Below are 21,636 nucleotides of genomic sequence, written 5' to 3'. Positions count from 1 at the left end.
CTAGCAAAAACCAAAAAAACCCGCAACCCTGTTTCTCTTTGTCCATCACTAAATTACTACTACAATGGGCAATTTAAAGGCTGAAGCACATTCTGCTGAAGTGTTTACAGTAGATTAAGGGGTAACTCAGGGCTGTGAAATGGCATTTAAAACTGTCTTGTTAGATATTGACCTCACTGTGGTGATAACTAATCACTCACAAAGAGAACTTTGCTCTCGGGCTATTGTCACCGAGACTCACACAATCAAATTAAACAGGTGTTAAACACCATGGAATTTATTCTTCAGTCAAAATTGTTTAGAACTCCAACATTAGTAAATCACAGGTTCAATGATGTGAGAGGAAATTAATACTGCACAACCGACTTAAGAATTCTTAAGCTTTAGAAATGATGACCCCAAATGTGCGCATCAGTCACCTAAAAGATGAGGGCTCCCAACCTTGAGGAGTTACCTTGGGCAGCATCCTGACCCAAGGGGAGAGTCCCCGACTGCAGACCTGCTGCTCCGAGGAGGACCGACTCAGTTTGCCCTCCGGCAGGGCCCTGTTTAAACCCTAGTTGAGTCTGACCTGCCATCATATATAGTGAAAGGTCGAGAAGTTTCTTTTGACTGAGGTGTTTCACTGGCTGAGGGCCTTCTCCTTCGACCAGTGTGTACGTGACAGTTGTCACCGGCAGAAGCGTGTACATCACCACAGCCATCATGCAGGCTGGGTGGCTCAACCCCCAAACCATGGCTTCTAGTTTTTTGGGTTATTTTCTCTCAGTCAAAAAGTTTCGGTCTCTATGAGGGCAGGTGTACCTGCCACAACTATGTTTTAATGTTTCCACAGGTAGTCACTCATTATTTTTCCAGCTCAGGTTTTCTAACCGATTTCCTCAGTTAACTGTTTGGGTTTGTCATTTATTAATTCCAATGGCATCCAGACACTTTCAGGTGTACTGCCAGAGCCCTTTGTGTCTCCTGAATCAGAGCACAGTCCATCAAATTTCCCGGGTGGTTAATTATGAAAAAGATCAAGTGAGTCAGTAATAGGTCATTTGTGAGAAAAGGCATTTTCATTGTCTGGCTGGCTGAGAAACTAATAAAACAAACATAAAAAAAAAAATCACACATCTATACAGAGAGCAAAGTTCCTTTTCTTACTAAGTCATTGCTACTTAACACACCTGGATACCTGAAACAAACCAATTTCCTTATTTGCTGCGCATTTCCTCCTTCAAGCATATGCATCAGACAATACTGTAGAGTTGCTTAGGAACACAGAGAAACTGACATGCATTTCGACTCATTATAGACACCAGGCATGAGTCAAATCCTTATTAAGTATCCTTTGATTGAGTAAGGGACATGACAAATACAAGTAAGACATGCCTTTACACTTGTGAATAACGACCTTCCAAAGCACACGGCAGAGTTACTGATTCTCAGAAGCAAGTTTTCAAAGGGCTAAGGACCAGGAAGATAGCCAGGACTCCTCGACCCCATGGCATCCTTATGCACCACAACCAACCAAGTCATCTGGCAGCTCATCAGCCTTACAGCAACAGGTTGGAAACACCACAGGAAGCTCATCATTACACTCCAAGTTTTAACAGTAACAGCTGTCAGTAAGTTTACACAGAATCCTGTGGAACATAGTATTGCACAGCCATAACATCAGCTAGGCAAGGATTTCACCAAGTGAAGATTATGAAACAATTTTTTAGTCACATAGCTGCTTTAAGTTACTCATTTGTTTGTATGTTCCTTTTTGCTCCCTAACTAAATAAAAGTTCCCATCATGTGGTAAATTTGCTGGGGACAGAGGAAGACCTTTCCCAGAACAGTGTGTTTATGTGTAAGTCAAGAACATCTCAATCTAACAGCCAAACATTAAATGAGGATCAGTGTCATGGTGAAGCGATCATGTTTCTTCCTTGGAAGATGGGTATACTATTAGTAGCTGTTTGTCACTTTAAACTCAAGAGCAAATGATAGCAGCTTTATGAATGGCTTATGTTTAGACATTATAGAAGATGGACTCTTTCTCAAAGCATTTTAATACCACAGTATTAAAACTGTGACTGGCAGTGCCATGGGAGTTAGACATTTATTTTAGGAATATAGACCAGTCTCTAAGTTGGGCAGCAGAGAATGGGATCTGAAAGACTCTGCACCTACCTTCTTACTCTTTGCCAAGAAAGATGTACCACAGTGTTTCCATCTAAGTTTAAATACCGCCCCCCCCTTGTCAATACCTGCTTTTTTTAAACAACCTTCCCCTCCTTTGAGTGTTTAGTGAGACTCAACAGCATTAGGGCTCCTGAATGATTATAGACACTACATAAATTACTAAAAGAACAAAGCTCAGGGGAGCCTCCAGACTTACTTTTGAGTACAGGCTCATACCCCACTTATGGGCAATTTACATATGATACAGTTCATGATTTCACAGGACAATGAGGGATTTTTCATTCCATACTTTCCTCCACAGATCTACTGAGATCAATTATTTCAACAAGTCTTCCCAAGTACAGCCTTTGGTCAGATGAATAAGCAGAGACTGAGACCATCATAATCATTAACTACCAGTATCAGTACTATTACCTGTCCTAACACACTATAGCCACAACAGTTTAAAAAACAGGCACATTCTCCTCAAGTACCAGTTACAAGCCATTCTTGGGTTCAAAAGAAAAAAAAGATAAAAGCATTTTATGCTACAGGAAGTAGCTGATTTTGCTTTAATACAGGTATAAAAATGATGATTTCAGTGCTTTAAAACAGTTCCATGATTAAGTCATAAAATTCGTCCTGGAAAATGAAGTCACAGAGCATGTCTAACTTCCCTTGTTGAAGGTATATACAGTGGCTAGAGTAGTAACTTAGCACATGAGTATCAGCTGACTGGTGGGATGCACAGTATCCATTTCTGGTATGAGCAATTCTTATGCATTATCCAGCAGTGAAGATGTCTTCCTCCAAAGCAACACGTGATGTGTGCTTTGTCCTTCTCACTGGGAAGGATAAATCTCACATATTTAACATATGTATTTGGATGCTGATCCTGGCAACAACTCCGCCCAGGTCTGCTGGTGAAGATGTGGACAGAATGGTGTAGTCAGTATACTGGCTCTATTAGGGTGTATTAAAACAGATCCACTAGAATTAAGTTTTGTAGGCAAAAAAAGAACCTTTGAAGTTCATTGCTAATGCTTTCCTTTGCTCCCTTTAGGCACATTGTTGTTTGCTGGCCATGTTTGTCAGGCCATCAAGTAGTATATCCAAATAAGAAGTAAGGACATAGGCAGGCTTAAACATAAAGACAACATCTACAAGAACTTAGTACTAACTTTGCACCTTAACCACTACAAGGTCACCTTCTGATTGATTACAGCAATAACTAAAACCAATGAACTATCACAAAAGGAAGTATTTCCTTCTGTACATGATTTTTATTATTTACATAATACAATACAGCATAGATGCTGAGTAGCATGATTATGTGCAATACATAAATATGAACTATCTGTACATGTTTGCATATCTAAAAAACTCAGAAAAACAAAAGCAAAAACCTGATGCTTTTAATAGTTAAGTAAAAGTGAAGTCAACACTGCAATTGAAATCAGAAGTTCAGGAGTAGCGCCTTGTGTACATACATAACTATTTACAGATGAGAACAGGCATTATCACAACACTAGTCTAAACTGTACTCGTTTATATAAAAAACACAAGTTTCATACATCACAAAAACCCCTTCCATTATAACACAGAAGTGATATTACCAGACAAGCATCAGTGACGTATACTGCCTTTTCTAGAGTTGTTATTGTACAATGCTGTAGATAATGCAGCCCATGCAATACACCCAAGAACACTACAGTCCTACACCCAAGTACAATTAAAAATGATAAAGCAGCCCTCCAAGAGTGGTTCCAGCTACCACTTAAGTCTACAGCAGCCATATTGGGTATGGTTTTCCATGCAGAATGGTGCAACTGTTACATTTAAAACTAGAAAAAATTAACTCCTAATTTTTTTTTTAACTCAGAACACACAGAACGTAAGTAGTATATGAATAATAAACTGCTCTAATACTTCAGCAACTTACTCAGACATGTGTTGCTTGATAGAGCTGCTGTGGTATGTCTAAAAACATATGTAACTTTTTTTTTATAAGCCAATCTTACAATATTGTGCTACACAACATTTTTAGCTATGCAAGGAAAAGCAGACAACTCTGTTGCAGGCCAGCTCATAAATTCCCAGCAGGACATTTCCTTTGGGAACCTATTTTGACAATTCTAAAGTTAATGTAATCTTTTGGAAAACAGTTTGCTTCTCATACATATCTGATTTTTTCCATTTTTCTCAGTGCAATTGATAAGTGACTTTCTTAAATATGGCACCAATACTCATCTTAGTGGGATGGTGGACCCCTCTATGTAGCTTATATTCTGCTGGAAAACAATGGAGTGTGGAAACTAAAATCAGAATGAGATTTTAAATTATAGAAGTAGACTGCCAACCTTTTTGATGTATCCTTCTTCAAAACAGGCACATAACACTAGCCAAAGATTATATACCTCAAACACATCTCAAAAGGCAGATCTGCTGTAAACGTGCAGATAGCATACATCTGTTTGGCACATGTGAACTAGTGAGTCTCTCCTCTGCGCACGTATATTCCTGTGCAGGTTTCTCATCATCCAATTATATTCTGGGGAGGGCATATATATTTTCAAGGGCTGTATCTATCCAATTCTGCCTGTAACAAACACCCAAACATTCTGAAGTATCATTAAGACAGACAAGACTAAAAGTAAAACTTTGGAGAAAAAAAGGAAAGTGGCCATGCACCTGCTCTTTCATGTTTTCCTAGGATATATTAAAAACAAACCAAGAAGTCAGTCAGTCTTTTCACAAGCAGGTTACTTTATATTCTCTGGATTTTTTCCGCCACCACAACTGGATTCTCTTTCCTGATTTTTGCTGCAGCTTCTGCTTTGTAATCATATGGGCAGTTATGCTTGTCAGAGTAACGGTGAAGTCCACAAAATAAGTTTCCACATCGGCAGTCAAATCCTGTATACAGAAAAAGAAGCAACATCACTAGGAAGTTTCATAATTAAGTTTTAAATTAAGCTTAGTCACTACAAAGGGGGCATGTTTGTTACTCTGACATACAGAATAAGAAAAATGAACAACCATACTAAGTTGTTTGGATTCTGAAGAAGCAAACAAGTTTAATGGTACAGATATGTAATCAAGTTTAATCTAGTGAGAGGCAACTAATCATACAGATCTGTTAAAAATTGTCAAGATGTTCTCATACCTGTAAGGCCAACCTTCTTTCTGCACATGAAACATCTGTTCTTCTTTGGTTTGGGCAGTTCAGGAGCTCTCTCTTCACTCTGCGAAGTACTAGGCTGAGAAACTGATGGGCTTGGTTGAGTAACAACTGTTAAAGCAAGCAAAGGAAATAGAGGTTAAATTTCCTTTTCTTGACTTCATTAGCTATTCAGTAGCATGCATGTATGTCTTAAGGATTAATTTCCCCTACTAACTCTGATGTTTGTTGTCTAAAGTACTACATAGACTAGTCTACAAAAATGTGTATCAGGAACAAGGATTTTTATGTATTCTATTCTTCCCTTTTGGCTCTATGCAAGACAATCAGATTTTTCCTCACAGTTGACAAGCCAGAAAATATAGGGCACTTATTTGTTAAACCTATACAGGTATATACAGGTGTTATGGGCTTGGAAAGCACTCCGGAAGTTCCACGTACACATTTACTATTTTAAAAAAGTCCCATGATCAAAGTAACATTTAATCTAAACCAATAACAATACTGTCACAGCTAAAGTTGCTGAACAGAGGGGATACCTGTAGAGAGTATAACTAACAGGGATGTATTTTAGAAACAAATGAAGTTCAGTACTGCGTTACTATCATAGTACTGGGTTACTCTGCCACTACACTTGTGAAGTCAAATGCCTAAACCAGTTCACCAGGAGCAGCTAGAAAGCCACCAATTTTGACAGATCCGGAACACAGCTACAAAACACACACAGTTCAAAAGAGACATCATGTTTTCGACACTGTGAGAAACTGAAAGAGTTCATGTCTCAAACATTGTGGTGGGGCAAGTTCTGCTTAAGGACAGAACCCTGGAAAGGAAGGAACCACAGGTGAAAAGAGGCTGATCAGCACAGGACATCAGCAACAGGACAGGGAGGTCATGCCTGAGGGTGCGCAGCTCCCTGTTCTGATATGCTGAGCAGGGCAGCTCACCATGCATGGCCAAAGATCAAACAATGGTCATGCCTGCAGGGAAGGGGAAGTTACTCCCCAAACAACCTCCAAGCCCACGGACCCATTTCCTGAAGGCTCACAAACCATGCATGACACCTGATTAGCTAATGAGTTTGAGTGCCCACCCGAACGAGGGGCAAGGAGATGATAAAAGGACACAAACTGAAGCCCCAGGTGCATTCGCCCTCTGGAACCAGACCCCTCAGCTGGTGGGACCAACGCTGGACCCAGGGCCAGTGAAATCTTTCTCTTTTCTCTTCCTTTTTGTCTCTGTCTTGTCCTCCCTTTCTTCTTCCTTTTCCATAACCCCCACACCTCATCCCTTTAGACATCAACCGCTGGCCAAGTCTGGGACTAAGAGCAGATCCAGCCACCCCTGGGCTCCTCTCTGAGAAGGAGTCTAGAAAGCAAGGGGGTCTGCTCTGAACCTTGTGACCCAGCGGGAGGGATCTCCTTATTGTCTTCCCTGAACTGATGTGTATGGTTACCGCAGGTTACACGGGTCACTGAGGCAGTTCCATGCCAATTCCTGTTGTGAGAAATCCCCGCACCTACTGTTACACTTCCCAAGTTCAGGTTGCTTCCGCCACAAATAAACATTTAACTCATTGTTTGGTGTCGTTTAGCCCGATGGAATTCCAAATTCACCATGACCCCTCCCTGGTCTCTCCAGCCTGGGTCATGACAGACACTCTCACTATTTTAAAGAGCTAAGTGCAGATTTACATTGAATATCTGTATTTTTGTACTTTATTCAGCTATAGTGTTCAAGCAGGTATAGTCAAAATTAATCATTTTTCAATTGCCTCTGTCATGAACACCTTCAAACTTCAGTCACCTTTTACTTAAGTTCTCTGAAGGATAAAAATTTGTCCTTTTGTGAACTTTTGTGAATCTGTTAGTTTTGTTTAAAAAAGTTTGGTTTTTTTTCCAAACAAACAAACTCTTTGAAATATCCTCTTTATATCCAAACCAGAATGGAGGAAAGCTGAGAGGTGTGTTTGTACACAACTTTAACACCTGCTCCTGGTACAGTTTTCCTGAACACTCCCAGCTATATGATGACATCTATTTTTCTAAAATAGAACAAACTAGAAAACACATTCCAGAATAAATGGAGTATATAAGCTTTAAGGACTTATTTGTAATATACTTTATGCACACAAATAGTATTTGTTAGTTGAAATTGTTTTGGATCAGCAAGTCTTGTATCCTGTGAAAACTGATTTTTTCCAGACATGAAGAAGTAGTTATGTTGGCATTTTTTCTACCTTCACTCTTAATACTTGTCTTTTAAAATTGTGTTTGCATGACCACATTCACAGGTATTCTAAAAACCAGCTCACTATTACTGCTAACACTCCAGAAAGCCTCACAATTCACTCTACAACAAGATAGCCCCCAGTCAGGACCCCATAATCTAAACAAGATTTAAAAGTGACAAGCTCTCGGAGGTTAACAAGGAACCTTCAGTGCTCATCACCAAAAAATTTAATGCAGTAAAACAATGGTTGCTAATACTTATACATTATAGCAACAGTCCTAATGAACAACTACAGCCATTTACTACCTTTATTTTTTATCACCTTGCATAGATCTTTTTCTAAAAAACTTTGGGAAGTTCAGTGTCAGTGCTATTTTGCCAAGTCTGAAGGGTAAGAAAACTATTACAGCACTAGCACTACAATCATTATTGCTATTGGTACTTTTCAGAGTAATTTCTGCTGCTGCTTTTGTTTTTTTGGAAAACAATTTCTTTGTCTTCATGATTAACATTTTCTAGATGAACAGATATGATCCTCTGAACGTGTCTTTAAATCCCAAGGAAGTGGTATTCAGTATCAGTTAATCTATTTGAGAACCTGTGACCAAAAAAACCAGGTTAAAACCCAGCGGTATCAAGAACAGTGTAAACCTGTTGGCTACTATGCACCTTGGATAACAGCCATCAGCTATGGCCTTAAAAAAAACCCAAACAAAAAACCAAACACCTCCCAAAAAGCACCGTCAAACTCCCTTTAGATTTGCTATATTGTTCATTTGTTTAAAAATGAAATACTAATTGTCATGGCAGATGAAAAAGAACAACCAGAATGCTCACACACTTTGCAATTTGGTGTATAGCTAGCCAGGGGGAAGCTTCATCTGCATCAGAACAAACTTGTAAATATGAGCCCTGGGAGCAGGCATGCTGTTTCAATCAGATGCAAAAGAAAACACAGAAGAAGGGGCAAATCAACAGTGACCTAAATAATTAAAGTAACATACAACATGCACTAAGAGAAAATAAAAACAAGAGGAAGAGCAACCTTTATCACAGCCTAACATGCCAACAAGGAAGTAAAACTGGAAACAGCAACTTCCCAAGAATCACCAAGGCAAAGAGCCTAGTAGATCACTCTACCGCAAAACAGACACTGAGAACAAATGCATGGAAGGGAATATGTTACCAACTACTACAGGTGTATTTCCTCCTTCGCATGAAGAAACTGTAGCAGCATATGTCCTGAAAGGTCTGCTGAACAGGATCATTCCGCCACAGCTAAAACACATTCCAAGAAGGAAAAGCAGCACACAACATACAGTAATGGGCACTAAAAGGTCACAAGACAAGATAGGACACAGCCCCCTAAATCCAAATTAAAATGTTCAATTTATTACTCTACCTGAATAAAGGATTCTCCTATTCTTTTACACCAGCAGACTTAAGCCTGATGGTGAGTTTTTATCATGTTAAACCTTCATAAATGTGCTTCTGAGTAGTGGCTAGGAGAGAGGCAAAGCTGCCTACCCTGCCCCTTACTTAAAAGCTCTGAATAAAAATCCTTTTTCAACCTGTGGCCCAGATGAAAAAATACTGTAAACGGTAGTTTTTCTACCATGACATCAGGAGCCAATATAAATTCATCAGATACTATCCTGACAACTGCTTGTCACAAAAGGCTTCCTTTAGCACAGAAGTCAAATCCAACCAGGGAAGTGCAATTCCAGACCTCAATATATTAAATTCATTTTATGCCAGAAATCGCACAGTGTTAATCATCAGGCAAAGCGCTCTAAATGATTGCTGTATGATCACCATGGAATAACTGAAAAAATGCTGAAAGTTGGAAAGTTGTCATTACTGGTACCTGTACACCTGCTTCCTCAGTAACAGTGTTCAGATGAAGCAAACCCCTCACCACTAAAATAGGTTTTATCACTTTAATAGAGTTCCTGTTGGCATGTACCCCTCTCTATCACCTTGGTCATTTCCCTTCCCAACCTTTGGCTCAAGAGGTTACCCAATCACATTTACTTCACTTGAATTTTACCAGACCAGGTCTCCTATTACAAGGCTGAAAAAAATTAGGAGCAACAAGATTTTCAGAACTGGGCATAACTTTATTAAATATTTTTTCAGTCTTAAATTATCTGTAGTCACTGTAAGACACATTACCATCATTCACAAGGAAGACTATCACCAATCTGCTAGGATAAAGACTAACATGATCCTAGTATTGCAGAGGTACCTGAGAAAAGCCTGCACAAATACAGGCATTGCATCATGAACTCAGGAAAATTCCCTTCACATGTAGTCTGAAGGTAAGATTCATCTTTAAAAAAGGCATGTGGGAACAGCAAAGCCACTGATAAGAGGTTAGCCACATGTCACAGCGTGACAGCTACTCAACTTATACACAGAAAGGTCCTACAAACTGGAGAACAAAGCTCTTCTCAGACCCGGAAGTGTTAAGCCACAGTGACTATGTGGGACTACCACTCGAATTAAAAACCACTCTGAGAACAGGGCTTTTAAAACTGGCAGTAGTTTACCATATACATCAGTATGGCTGCTGCAAAAGAGCATGCCTACTGTAGGTATTTCCCCACTGAGAGTTCACACTGGAAAGGAATTAATCCAATGTTTCAACTGAACAAAACATGATGAAAATAAAGCAATATTACTTTTTAACTCGACCCATATCAAAAGTGACCAGAAAGGGCTACCAAAGTAACACCAGTAAGATTTTAGAAGCTTCTCTGACTAAACAAAAATTAACCAAAATAAAATCCCAACAGCTTAAACTGCATGACTGTCATGGTACTAGTAAGTGGTAAACACACCAGTGGAGCAAAGTGTTGAAAGCATAAAAAAAAATTTGATTTAAGCATTCTGACTTGTTAAAGCTAACCTCCAACTCCCACCATGGAAGAACCGGAAAAAATAAAACAAGAGAGAAAAAAGGTATAGTCAAAAGTTATCAGAAAGACATTAGACTGCACTTCCACAGTACTGGAGCAGAAAGCTGTAACAGAGGTTGTGCAATTGTTATATTGCATATTAACACAATGGAACTTGTATAGAAAATTTTAGTCTGAAAAGATGGACAGTACTTATTATGCTTTATCAAGCTTCCTGAGCATAAATACTTTATTCTTCAGGAACTACAATTGCTCTACCAACCAAGGTGCCCATGATGAAAGGCTGCAGAATAAGCTTTCATCATGTTTAATTTCATGCCAAAGAAAGGGAACAGAAATGTTCTGCAGCATACAACTCATCTGCCGCATGCCCAAATAACAGGCTTATTGAGTATCTTTCCTGCTACATTAATACAGTGTAAAGCTACCACAATTTCAGTATCGCACAGAAATATCTTTTAATTTAGTCACCATGAAGACTTGATGTCTGTGGTATACGGCTCTTAAAATAATAACAGCATCCTATCACCAACAAGCACAGAAGCAACAGTTGGGTCCCCAGTCTCATTTCCCAAGGTGGACGGCTTCAGGGCTTAGAAGAGACTACTGTTCCATTTCAGAACTGTTTCAGTCGGGGCATCTACTGAAGCTACAGCAGACACAGGAAACATGAAGATGAGCTAATTATTTTCAACACAAGACAGAGTTGTTGTATCAGACAATTTTACGAAGAGCCACAAAGGAATTGTCTACATATAGCAACATGGTTAATATACTATAGCCATGTATGAAAACAAATCAGGATCAACAAGGCGCTCATTACAAGATCTAAGGAATATCATGTGGTAACCACTTAGAGCCATTTTTAAAATAAGCAATTTACACAAGACCATAATCAGTTCAATTTCTGGTTCACTTTCTTTATAAGCAGTGCTACTCTGCCCCTGTGGCTTCACAAAATGATAGCTAATCCCACTATGCCCTAAACCAGATCTATTACTGGGTTTAAAAAAACCCCAACCCCTGAAACAACAACTGAAAAAAAAAAAACCCCAACCCCAAGCCTCTGATACATACATGCTGATACTAATTATGTCTGTAAACACTGACAGACCTGACTGGAGGCTCATCATTCAGCAAGGTAATGACCTACAAAAGCACAAGAAAATACTAAAAATATGCTGTAACTTGAAACAATATGATTGTTTAACTGTATTTGTTTTCAAAACAGGTTTTCTAGTTGTTACTATGCAACTCAATTCTCTTTCTTGTACAGACCTGTCATGGCCACAAAGGGTTGAGATAAATGACATAACTCTGACCCCACTTGGTCAAGAATAGGGTGTTTCTGCCACTCATTCCCAGTTAGGCTTATTTCAGCCTCCAACACAGTTAGCTGTTGGGATCCTCCTGTCACACCAGAAATACAGATGGGTTCTGCACCTTTATAGCTCGATGGCATTACGGTACACTGTCCGGTGTCCACTAGAGCCTTATGCTCCTCCTGTGGGTCTGATGTGCCGGGCCATCGAATCCATACAGTCCAGTAAACCTGGTTGTCCCTCTCCTCCACCTGGCTGGAGGCAGGGCACCTCTAGTCTTGGTCATAGGATTCTCCACTCACTTTTTGTAAAAATGGATTAGAATTCCTTCTCATAGGATCAGGAGTAAGATCAACCTTTCTGCTCTGTCTGGCATACTGCTCACACTGCCCACCGGAGACTGGAGCAGCAATTTTCCTGGAAGAACCTTTATCTGTGACTGGCCCAGAGGCTCCATGCACCCATGGCATAGACCATCTCAGAAGAGGGTATTTCAAGGACCAAAAAGGGTACTGGTGGGCCATTGGTATAGCTGCCTTGGAGATGGAAGAAACTGAAGAGCTGTCTACAGGAAACTGAACAGGTCTCTCTGAGGACCCTTCTGTTGTGGGGTTGCTGAGGGTGAAGAACAACAGGTGCCAATCCCTACCACAACGGTGCACCGGCAGCAACAGTGCACAAACCGAGACTCCCCAATTCCCATCCATATGCTCACTCATTGACTGGAGAGCCAAGGGGTGATCAGCAGGACTTGCTCACCTTTTAACAGCCCCACATTGGGCACCAAAAAGGACTGTCGTGGTTTAACCCCAGCCAGCAACTAGGCACCACACAGCCACTCGCTCACTCCTCCCTGCTCCCAGTGGGATGGGGGGGAGAATCTGGTAAAAAAGTAAGACTTCTGGATTAAGAAAAATTTAATAACTGAAATAACATAATACTACTAACAATAAAATATAATAATAATGATGATACTGTTGATGATAATGATGAAGATAACAAATATAACAAAAAAAGAAAAAACAAAACCCAAGAAAAGAAAAGTGACACACAATGCAATTGCTCACCACCCACTAACTGATGCCCCAGCAGTGATCTGCCCCTCCCAGCTAACTCCCCTCAGTTTATATACTGAACATAATGTTCTATGGTATGGAATATCCCTTTGGCTAGTTTGATCAGCTCTCCTGGCTGAGCTCCCTCCCAGCTTCTTGTGCACCTGCTCGCTGTCAGAACATGGGAAACTGAGAAATCATGAACTTAGGACAAGCACTACTTAGCAACAACTAAAACATCAGTGTGTTAGCAATGTTATTCTCATACTAAATTCAAAACACACTGTACCAGCTACTAAGAAGAAACTTAACTCTATCCCAGCCAAAACCAGGGCAGGATCTTTTACTTCCATTTGAGTACCTGCTAAACCCCCCCAGCCACATTTCTTAAGGGCAGGCTCCACTATGCCTCACCGACTTGGTAGATACATTGCTCTGATAGCATAACACAAGGGAAAGAGTTCACCAGGTTTTGCTTTTAATTCCTGCAACTCAGCACAGCAAAAAAAGCAACTATGAATATATTTCTGGAATGCTTTGGGTATAGTCTGACTTTAGTCAAGACTGTATTAGAAGTCAATCCTTAGTAAGGGTAAAAGCTTATCAAAATCCTATAAAGAGTATTTTGTAAATAGTGCCCACTTCTGAATTTGAGTTTGGACATAAAGGCCTTTAGATTTCCCTGACTTAGGAGCAGTTCAGACACACAACTGCACTGAACACATGCCACTATTCAATTATAGATTTGCAACAAACAAGTTGAACTAAGAAATTACAAGTTACAAGAAACATAGCACATTAGACATGCGAATTACAACCAACTAGGTCAGTTACATCCATCATGCCTTTCTTCCTTCAAATGTTAAGATACAATTAATTGACTTAGCACTGGATTTATTCTGAATGAGAAACCAGGCTGCAACCTCTGTGAAGAAAAAAACCCCAACCACACAAAAAGAAAAATAAGCCTGTTAAGCTTCACTGTTTCTTTCTTCTCAACTTCACCACCTTCTCAAGTCAGTTGCTTCAATTCCAACAGCAAACAAGTATAATTTTATGCTACAGACTGCTAAAAAAGAACAACCAATCAGCTGATCAGATGTAATTCTATTTTTAACTTTCTAGCTTGTAAGGGAAATATCCAAAATTTCATTTGCTAATGAAAATCTGGCAGAAAAGATTGTGACTTCATACTGTTGAAGACATTAAAAGGAGAGCAAGCTACTTTGCTTGAAGGCTACATTGTTTGTTCATCATCTCTTACTATCTGATGGTTATGAAATTCAGTTGCTAGGGTCAGACCATGCTTACAACTAGACTGTGTTTTCATTAGCAACTCTATGACTGTGGCATTACCTTAGAGAATTACACCTCATAGAAAGTATCAGCTTTGTTGTTATGAGGCTATGTGAATTTACCATTGTTTCAGTTCCTCCTTGAGAGGGGAGACCAACACATACTGGATGCTGTTGGAAAAAGGAAGGGAAGAAAAATGCAACTAGTCCACACATGACAGGGATTTCTATAAAATGTCTAGGCCAGCTTCTCCTGCCTGCAAGACAGAGATCAATGTACCACTGAATACACCCAACATTTTGTGTATTTTAAATGTGTGACACACCCTAAGAACAGTATATAAGGACACTATTCCATGCTGTCTACATCTGTGCCAAACAGTAACACCATTTGGGAACTCGGGTGTTACAGCAGCTGAGGCTGTCTCAAATTTACAGGTATGTACTCAGGAAGGCAGTTTTGTTCCACAGGTCTTTTCAAGACACATTTAAGTACTCTGGTAGTTTTTCCAGTGATGTCGACACAAGCTTGTGACAGCTTTTACTGGTTTCAACCTGCGAGATTATTTACAACAATACAGAAGTATCTTGAACTGCTTTTGGATTTTTCCCCCTATTCTAATCAAGAGTGCTGTGTGACACTACGCATCGTACAGTTGACCCACAGTACCTGAAAAACAGGTAATAAATATATCAACAATAACTGAAGATTGTCCTTTACACCTGGCAAAATGACAAATTACTACTGGCAGTTCTAGCAAGAGTAAAGTCACCTATTACTGCACCACTGCTACCATTTTATGTATGCTTCTTTCCTGCTTGCCACATTTCAGGTAGTAATTCATAACAAGGCAAGATGGTTTATAAATATTGTTGCAAGTCTAAATCATTTCTCAGTTACATATAGAAAGCCTCTTCAGATTACATCAGTTACAGGAAGTTAACACTTGCAAAAATCTCCTCTCAGTCTATACATAATGAAAAACCCAATATACAGTATAATTGTACTTCAGTTCATGTCACAGAATCTTGACTTAGCATGACTTACTGCAAATGGTAAAATCCTCTGTACAAATACTAAGCAATTAAATATCAGGTGTTATAGCAGTCTTTGCTGGCAAAGACATATCTAGATAAAAATCACTTTTGTACAGTGCTTAGTAGCATCTGCTGCAATTTTCATCTCACCGACTTCAAAACTAAAATTAATTTTATCTTCAGCTTGAGTGAACAGACTACCTACTAAACATCAGCTTTTAGTGTTTTAAGACTGTTTCAGAACTGTTAAATACAAAAAGCGTGGATATGTATAAGTACAGAACAAGAGTGTTAAGATTCCATTTGAACAAATTGGTATGAATTCACTCACTAGTTGTAGGTAAGAAAGCTGCCCTCCCTGCCTCTGTCCAAGAAAGAGTTTATACTTTAAAGTTTAACTACTACAACTACAGCCTTCCAGTACAAGAACAAAACTTTTAAATTGACAATTCACACCCACCAATTAAGGCTACAAGCATCCTAGGTCCGCAGAACAATGCTTTGGTTATATCTACTGATTACTTAATTAGTCAGGAACCCTAAACAGCTTTTGTTAGTATTTTTAAACCACCTATCCCCTTCCTCCACAGCCTCACTCCTCTGTAGAGTGGAATTTATTAACTCCATTCTCCAAATGCAACAAGCCATTTTGACTGCCATGACTCAGCAGGAATTATTCTGCTAGATAACACACAGAAAACTCAACATTTTGACTTAAGAACCGAACACCTTGCCCAAATGCAATTTTAGAGTGCCTTACTTTTAAAAATGAAGGTTTGGGAGCCAAAACCACCCTCACGGGTGTCTTTTTTTTTTTACTAACATTGAACACGCATCTTAAAACTCTGTTGTGGCACTAGTTCTTTTTCATGATTCTGATGAGCAGAGTACTCAAAAAGCATCCTTAACAATCATCTTAACAGTTCAAGACCATCACCACAACAGGAGATGCCTACTTAGAAAGTAAACAAACCATCAGCTTCCGTTAGTAAGCAGTTGTACCCAGCATTATTCTGCAAACATACCTGGCTCAGTCTCTGTTTTCGGTGTTACTTTTTCCTCTCTTGAAATGCTCATTTCTGTCATTTGCTGTGTTACAGGCAAAGCGGCAACAGGCACATTTCTGTTTAGGTACAGTGAAACATATAATTTATGTTAGTTTTGCATTCATAATAAATGCTTAAACTGTCCAGACCCATTAGTAAACTACCTGTTCAATTACTACTGATACACATTCCTGACCTCTGCCTCTACTATCTTCAAAACACATTTTTTACTCTATTTTAGTTTCCCTAGAAGAAAACAGGCAAACCTGTAGCAAATATTTCTACGGATAAATCAAACCCATCCTTTTAGATGTAGCAGTCCAACACCAAATATTTTAATCAGTTCTCATTTACAGAGATTCATAAAGCCCTGTCAGGTAGACTGTCCTTTCTTCCTCTGCAGAAACTCACTGCAGGATTGCTACAGGCCTTCAACTCGCTGCACACCCACAGCTCACTCAAACCTCAAAGTAATACCTTCATCTTACCTTGATTTTTCAGAGGTGCTGCCAGCAGCACCTTCACAGTTGTTTAAGCTAGTGTCTGATCTCTGTACAGATGCAGAGTCTGAGGTAGGACTGTTTGAACCACTGGCTGTTCCTATATAACGAGAATTTGACAAGTTAGTTATGAACAAATTGTAGAATATATGTTAGTCAAACAAACAGTCTCGTACACACAGTTATGAACTGTCTGCATACAATCTTAACTGCTACTGCATATTACTTCTTACTTAAGGACAGGCTATACTGTTAACAACCAAAATACAGAGATTGTGTAAGAATATGCTAACAGAGGAGGCTAAGTGGGAAAGCAAGTTATGGCTGAATGCCAAGCAGACCAGAACACATTGAACAGAAACATATTTTTCTCTTTACTGCAATTTAAGATAGTATTCTCTTTGATATTCACTGGTTTAGTACACAGCTTTCAGAAGTTATCCTGAAAAATGTTCTGGGATTCCTCATCATCTTCTATATGTTCTATTTCACAAGAAGTAAAAAAAACAAAAACAAACCACACACCCTTACCCATTGGGCTGATTCTACCACTATTCTGCTGTCGCTGAAGATGCTCTTTGTAGCAAACAGAACACATCCCATTTGTCCTAGGATTTCCATAAAATCCACATCCTGTACTACACAGCATGGGCCCTGGGGTCTGGTTTGTCTCCTGAGTCATCTCGATGCTGTAAATAAAACCAAGAACTGCATTAGGAGCTGGCATGTCACCAAAATCAATTAGTGTTACAGAATTAAAGTACGTCTGCTCACCCTACCCCCCAAAAGTGATATCAGCATTCTTAAAGAGGGTTATATGGATGTTAATATACTATTCAATACTGCAATTGTATTGCTAAGTAACATCGTTATGAACCTTTAAGAGAAGAAAAAGTGGCATCACACTAATACTGAGAAATAAAATACTTGTTGGGCACTGAGCTGCACGTGCAGGTTATGACCAAATTCAATTTGACAGCCAAAAAGGCCCTTTATTACCAACCTCTGAGCATTAACAGGGATACGCAGAATAAGCAAGACCGAGCTCATATCTACTGAACAGTTCTGGCAAATAACATGGCTTATTTTTTCCCCACTTCAGCAGAAGAGCCCCACTTTTTCAGTAACGTTGATCTTGCATCATTTTTATGTTCATTCCACTATTAGCAGTTCCTACTCTCGCAATACATTTGTCAAACAGAACAATAAAAATCCCTGAAGTATTGGCAGCAGCCATTTAAAGTCTGTATTCCTATCTTTAAAAGGAGTTTCCAAAACAAGGCCATGAATACCACTTAAGTGGTGTACGAAACCTGATACTGAGTACTAACTGGCAACAACATGTGTACAACGGGCCCTTCAACCAAGAATCTATGTAGCATTTCTGAAGTAAGTTTAGACCAGGTCTAACGCTTCCAAGGGAAATAAAATTAACAGCTTTAAACTGTTGAATATGTTCTATTACACAAGCTACACATTTCATTAAAAAAAACAAACCAACAGCCAGTTAAATCCTTTGTCTTAACAAAGTTATAGCAAGACTTGTGAGCTTCCTCAAGGCAGACAATGCTAACTCTCTGGCATGAACTGCAGAAGCTGGGAATAAAAATACTTCACCTTCACTGCTGATTAAGCTCTGAAAAGCAAGGTTAGTAGAAAAACTGAACAGCAACAAAATCCTTGACTCCCAAGGGCAATAAAACTGGAACACAGTAATCAAGCCATCTGCTACAAATTGAGGACACGTAAGAATATTGCACTGTCCTCCCAGATTTGAATTTAGTAGAAGCACTATACACAGCACCTGGAGACATTTTAGTGTAATCTCTAGACTGCTGTCGTCCTATTCAGTCACAATAAGAGATATTTGACTGCTGATGCTTGTGAGAAGCCAAAAAGGCCAAGAGCGAATTCATGACAGCATACAGAGATACACTTCTTTTAATTAAGACACCCCACACTGCAAGTAGTAAACTTACGTTCCACTAGTACGACAACTACAACTGACAGCTGCCTCTGTCTAGTTAAACTAAACTTCTGGGATCAAAGTAAAGCAAGGGCAGGAGAAAACAAACAAGCAAAATTCATCTGCTTGCCTGCTGGGACCTCATTTTCCAGGTGTAAGTAGTTGTGTTACTTATGCCTTTATAATACCTTCCAGGTATAAGGAGTTTCCTTTCAGGACCATGAAACAGCTTTGCACTTATTCTGGCAAGAGTTTTACAGCCATCCGCACTAGTCAAGGGAGCAGAAGAAACCGTGACCCACCTAGAGAAATCTAAAAAAATCCTGTCGTCCGTATCGCAGGCCTATGTCTATACGATACAAACAAAGGCTGTACTTCTGCCCTTTTATCAAGCAGGTAAGCTCGAAGTGCTACCAAACGCAGTGCCGCCACCGACCCCGATCGCCTCGCTCCACTCCCAACCCCGCTTCGCCACATCCAGCTTTAGGTGCTAGTGCTGGTGCGGACCTACCGCACACCGGAGTCTCCGCAGCTCCTTCGCCAACACGTTCTTCCACCCCTGGGAACGCGCGCCCCTAACCGAAAGGTCCCGTCGCTGTCATGCCACGCGTAAGAAGCCCGTGCTTCTCCGGGCTCTGGAAGGTGCCCCGCCCGTCACCCGCGCCTCCTCTACGAGCGCCCACCGCCAGCTGGAGACCGGCTGCCACGCACTCACCGCGGCTCTCCCCCTCGGCGTACTACCGGCGGGCAGCTAAACCTTTCTTCCCCGCCTCGGCCCCGCTCTCCCGGAGGAGCGCCGCGCCCCCCCCGGGCCAGGCCCGCCCGCCCGCCGCCGCGGGTCACGTGGCCGAGCGCCCGCGCTTCCGCCTGTCAGGTGGCTGCGACGTGACGGGGCCGCAGGGCCGGGGCGCCCGGCCGCCTCCGCCGGCCTTCTCAACCCAGCCCCTATTTATATCGATCCCCCGCAGGCCGCCGGCTGCCGCGCCACCCGCCGAGGCGAAATCCGATTACCCCTTCCTTCCCGCGGCGGGGGAGTGCGGATGCCGAAGTTCAGTGCGGAAAACGCAGCATCACCAGCCCGTCGTCTCCAACAGCCATTTTCGCCGCCAGCTCGCACGGAGGGCGGCTGGGCGTGATCGGGGGCCGAGCGGGCGGCCACCGTTTCACAAAGGCACCCCACAACCGCGGGGGTGGGCGGTTAAACCCAACTATTCCTCTTGGGGCGGGGGGGCGGGAGAAGAAAAAAACCCAGATCATAAAAAAAGGTCTCGGTTCTGCCACCAGCAGGAGCAGGTCTTTACCCCCAGGGATGCTCGTCCTCAGCCCCGGGACCCCCCCGACACAAAAAGGAGCCCTTTCATTCGGCCTGTTAACTCCAGCAGCAGCGCACGCCGCTCACCCTCGCCCTCACCAGCCGAACTCGGGGCGGGAGCGTGAATCTCGTCAGCGACCCAGGCCTCGCACCAAGCCGCTCTCCTGCCCCCGAAGCGACGGCCGGCCCGTCCCAGCAGAGGCGGGCGCAGCCCCGCTCCCTCCCGCCGGGCGATCCCACGCTTCAGCGTGACGGCGGACGCGAAGACCCCGGCGTGCACCGAAATCCAACGAAAAACCCGGGGACTGCATCAGCGGTCGGCTTGCGGACCTAAAATACTTACTCACTAACATCCTCCTCTCGAAGAGGCACCCCAGTTGAACAAGGGAAACGTACAAACGAAACAAAAGGGGGGGTTCACCGAGGCTGCCCAGGCCGCTCGCCCTTGCACGGCCGCGCTGGGGGGGAAGCGGGGCAGGAGGAGTCGGTACGGAGAAGGGGGACCGACACCGGGCGCTTCCCGAGGAGGGTGAAGCCCGGCTGGGTGAGTCAGACAAAAGGGGAGCCGCTGCCAAACGCCCGCAGCGCCGTACGTCTTCATTACCCCCCCCCCCCCCGCCTCCTCCGCCGAGGACACGGGAACACAAAAGACCCGGAGGCTGCCGGGCAGAGGAACAGCGACGGCGGGCCGGGCTGCCCAACCGGGGCGGCGGGGCCCGGCCGCTCCTCGCAAACCCCTGAGTCACGGCCGCCCGGCCGCCGCCAGGCCCCGCGCCGCCGCCTGCCCCCACCGCCCCGCAGCTGCCGGCCAGGGAAACCTTATTGTCTCGCCGCCGGCGCTGCCCCGCGCCGGCCCGGCCCGCGGCCTCCCCCCGCGCCGGGGTCCGGGCGGGAGGAGAACCGCCGGGAGACGCGCAGGGGCCGCCCGCCGCGAGTGCCGGGCACCCCTCACAGCCCTGAAGGCCCTGGGGAGCCGAGCCCAGCCCCGCCCCGCGCCCGCACCTACCCGTTCCCAGTGGGGGCCAGAAACCCCGCGGCGGGTGTCCGAGAAGGCGCCGCGGGTGGCGCCGGACGGCTGCCGGGAGAGCGGCGGGCGGGGGGGCGCGGGGCGCGGAGCTGGCGGCACCGCCGCCGCCGCTTCCCTCCTTTGTTCCCGCAGCAGCAGCGGCGGCCGTATCGGCAGCGGCGGCGGCGCGAGGCGAGACGCGCCGTGCGCGGGGGGCGGGCGGCGGGAAGGCGCAGGAGGGAGGGAGGCGGGGAGGGGGAAGAAGAAGAGGAGGAGGAGGAGGAGGAGGAGGAGGAGGAGGAGGGAGCCGTGCCCGCCCGCCGGCTCCGCCTCCGCCTCCTCCCGGCCGCCGCGGGCCGCTGGGACATGCGCGCTGGCGCCCGGGGGCGGTGCGGAGCTGCGGGGGGGCGGGGGAAGGCGCGCAGGAGGCGGGGCGGGCGCGCGCGCGCCGCCAGCCAGCCCCCGGTGCCGCCGCCGCCGCCCCCCGCGGGGGCGGGGGCGGACGCCGTTCCAGGCGACGTCACAGAGCGCCGTCTGCCGCGGGAGGGCGGTAAGGAGCCGGGGGGGCGTGGCCGTGGGTACGTGAGGCGGCCGGGCGTGAGCGG

General features: G+C 43.4%; 1 protein-coding gene across 3 annotated transcripts; it reads right to left on the bottom strand.

Moving 5' to 3' along the window:
- Positions 1 to 3,420: 3,420 nt before the first annotated feature.
- On the bottom strand, positions 3,421 to 21,278 carry ZFAND5 (zinc finger AN1-type containing 5). Of its 3 annotated transcripts, none has more exons than XM_069777160.1 (6): positions 21,032 to 21,278; positions 17,279 to 17,436; positions 16,736 to 16,847; positions 16,227 to 16,324; positions 5,324 to 5,449; positions 3,421 to 5,073 (listed from the first exon to the last, which is right to left on the bottom strand). In XM_069777160.1, the coding sequence occupies exons 2-6, from the start codon at positions 17,427 to 17,429 to the stop codon at positions 4,925 to 4,927; spliced, it is 636 nt and encodes a 211-aa protein (XP_069633261.1). In that variant the 5' UTR covers positions 17,430 to 17,436; positions 21,032 to 21,278; the 3' UTR covers positions 3,421 to 4,924. The 3 variants fall into 3 exon arrangements, with proteins under 3 accessions (XP_069633261.1, XP_069633263.1, XP_069633260.1); XM_069777162.1 differs by lacking the exon at positions 21,032 to 21,278 and adding an exon at positions 19,429 to 19,451; XM_069777159.1 differs by lacking the exon at positions 21,032 to 21,278 and adding an exon at positions 19,150 to 19,251.
- Positions 21,279 to 21,636: the final 358 nt, after the last annotated feature.

This window comes from Haliaeetus albicilla, chromosome Z, assembly GCF_947461875.1.
Source record: "Haliaeetus albicilla chromosome Z, bHalAlb1.1, whole genome shotgun sequence".
Classification (NCBI taxonomy): domain Eukaryota; kingdom Metazoa; phylum Chordata; class Aves; order Accipitriformes; family Accipitridae; genus Haliaeetus; species Haliaeetus albicilla.
This window is presented reverse-complemented; position numbering and strand designations above follow the sequence as displayed.

Excerpts from the sequence above, each read along its gene's own strand:
- ZFAND5 (XM_069777159.1), bottom strand. The coding sequence starts at position 19,190 with ATGTGGCGAAGCGGGGTTGGGAGTGGAGCGAGGCGATCGGG. Across the intron at positions 16,848-17,278 it reads TGGTAGAATCAGCCCAATGG|GAACAGCCAGTGGTTCAAAC; the intron begins GTAAGGGTGTGT and ends CTCGTTATATAG. Across the intron at positions 16,325-16,735 it reads AGCACCTCTGAAAAATCAAG|AAATGTGCCTGTTGCCGCTT; the intron begins GTAAGATGAAGG and ends GTACCTAAACAG.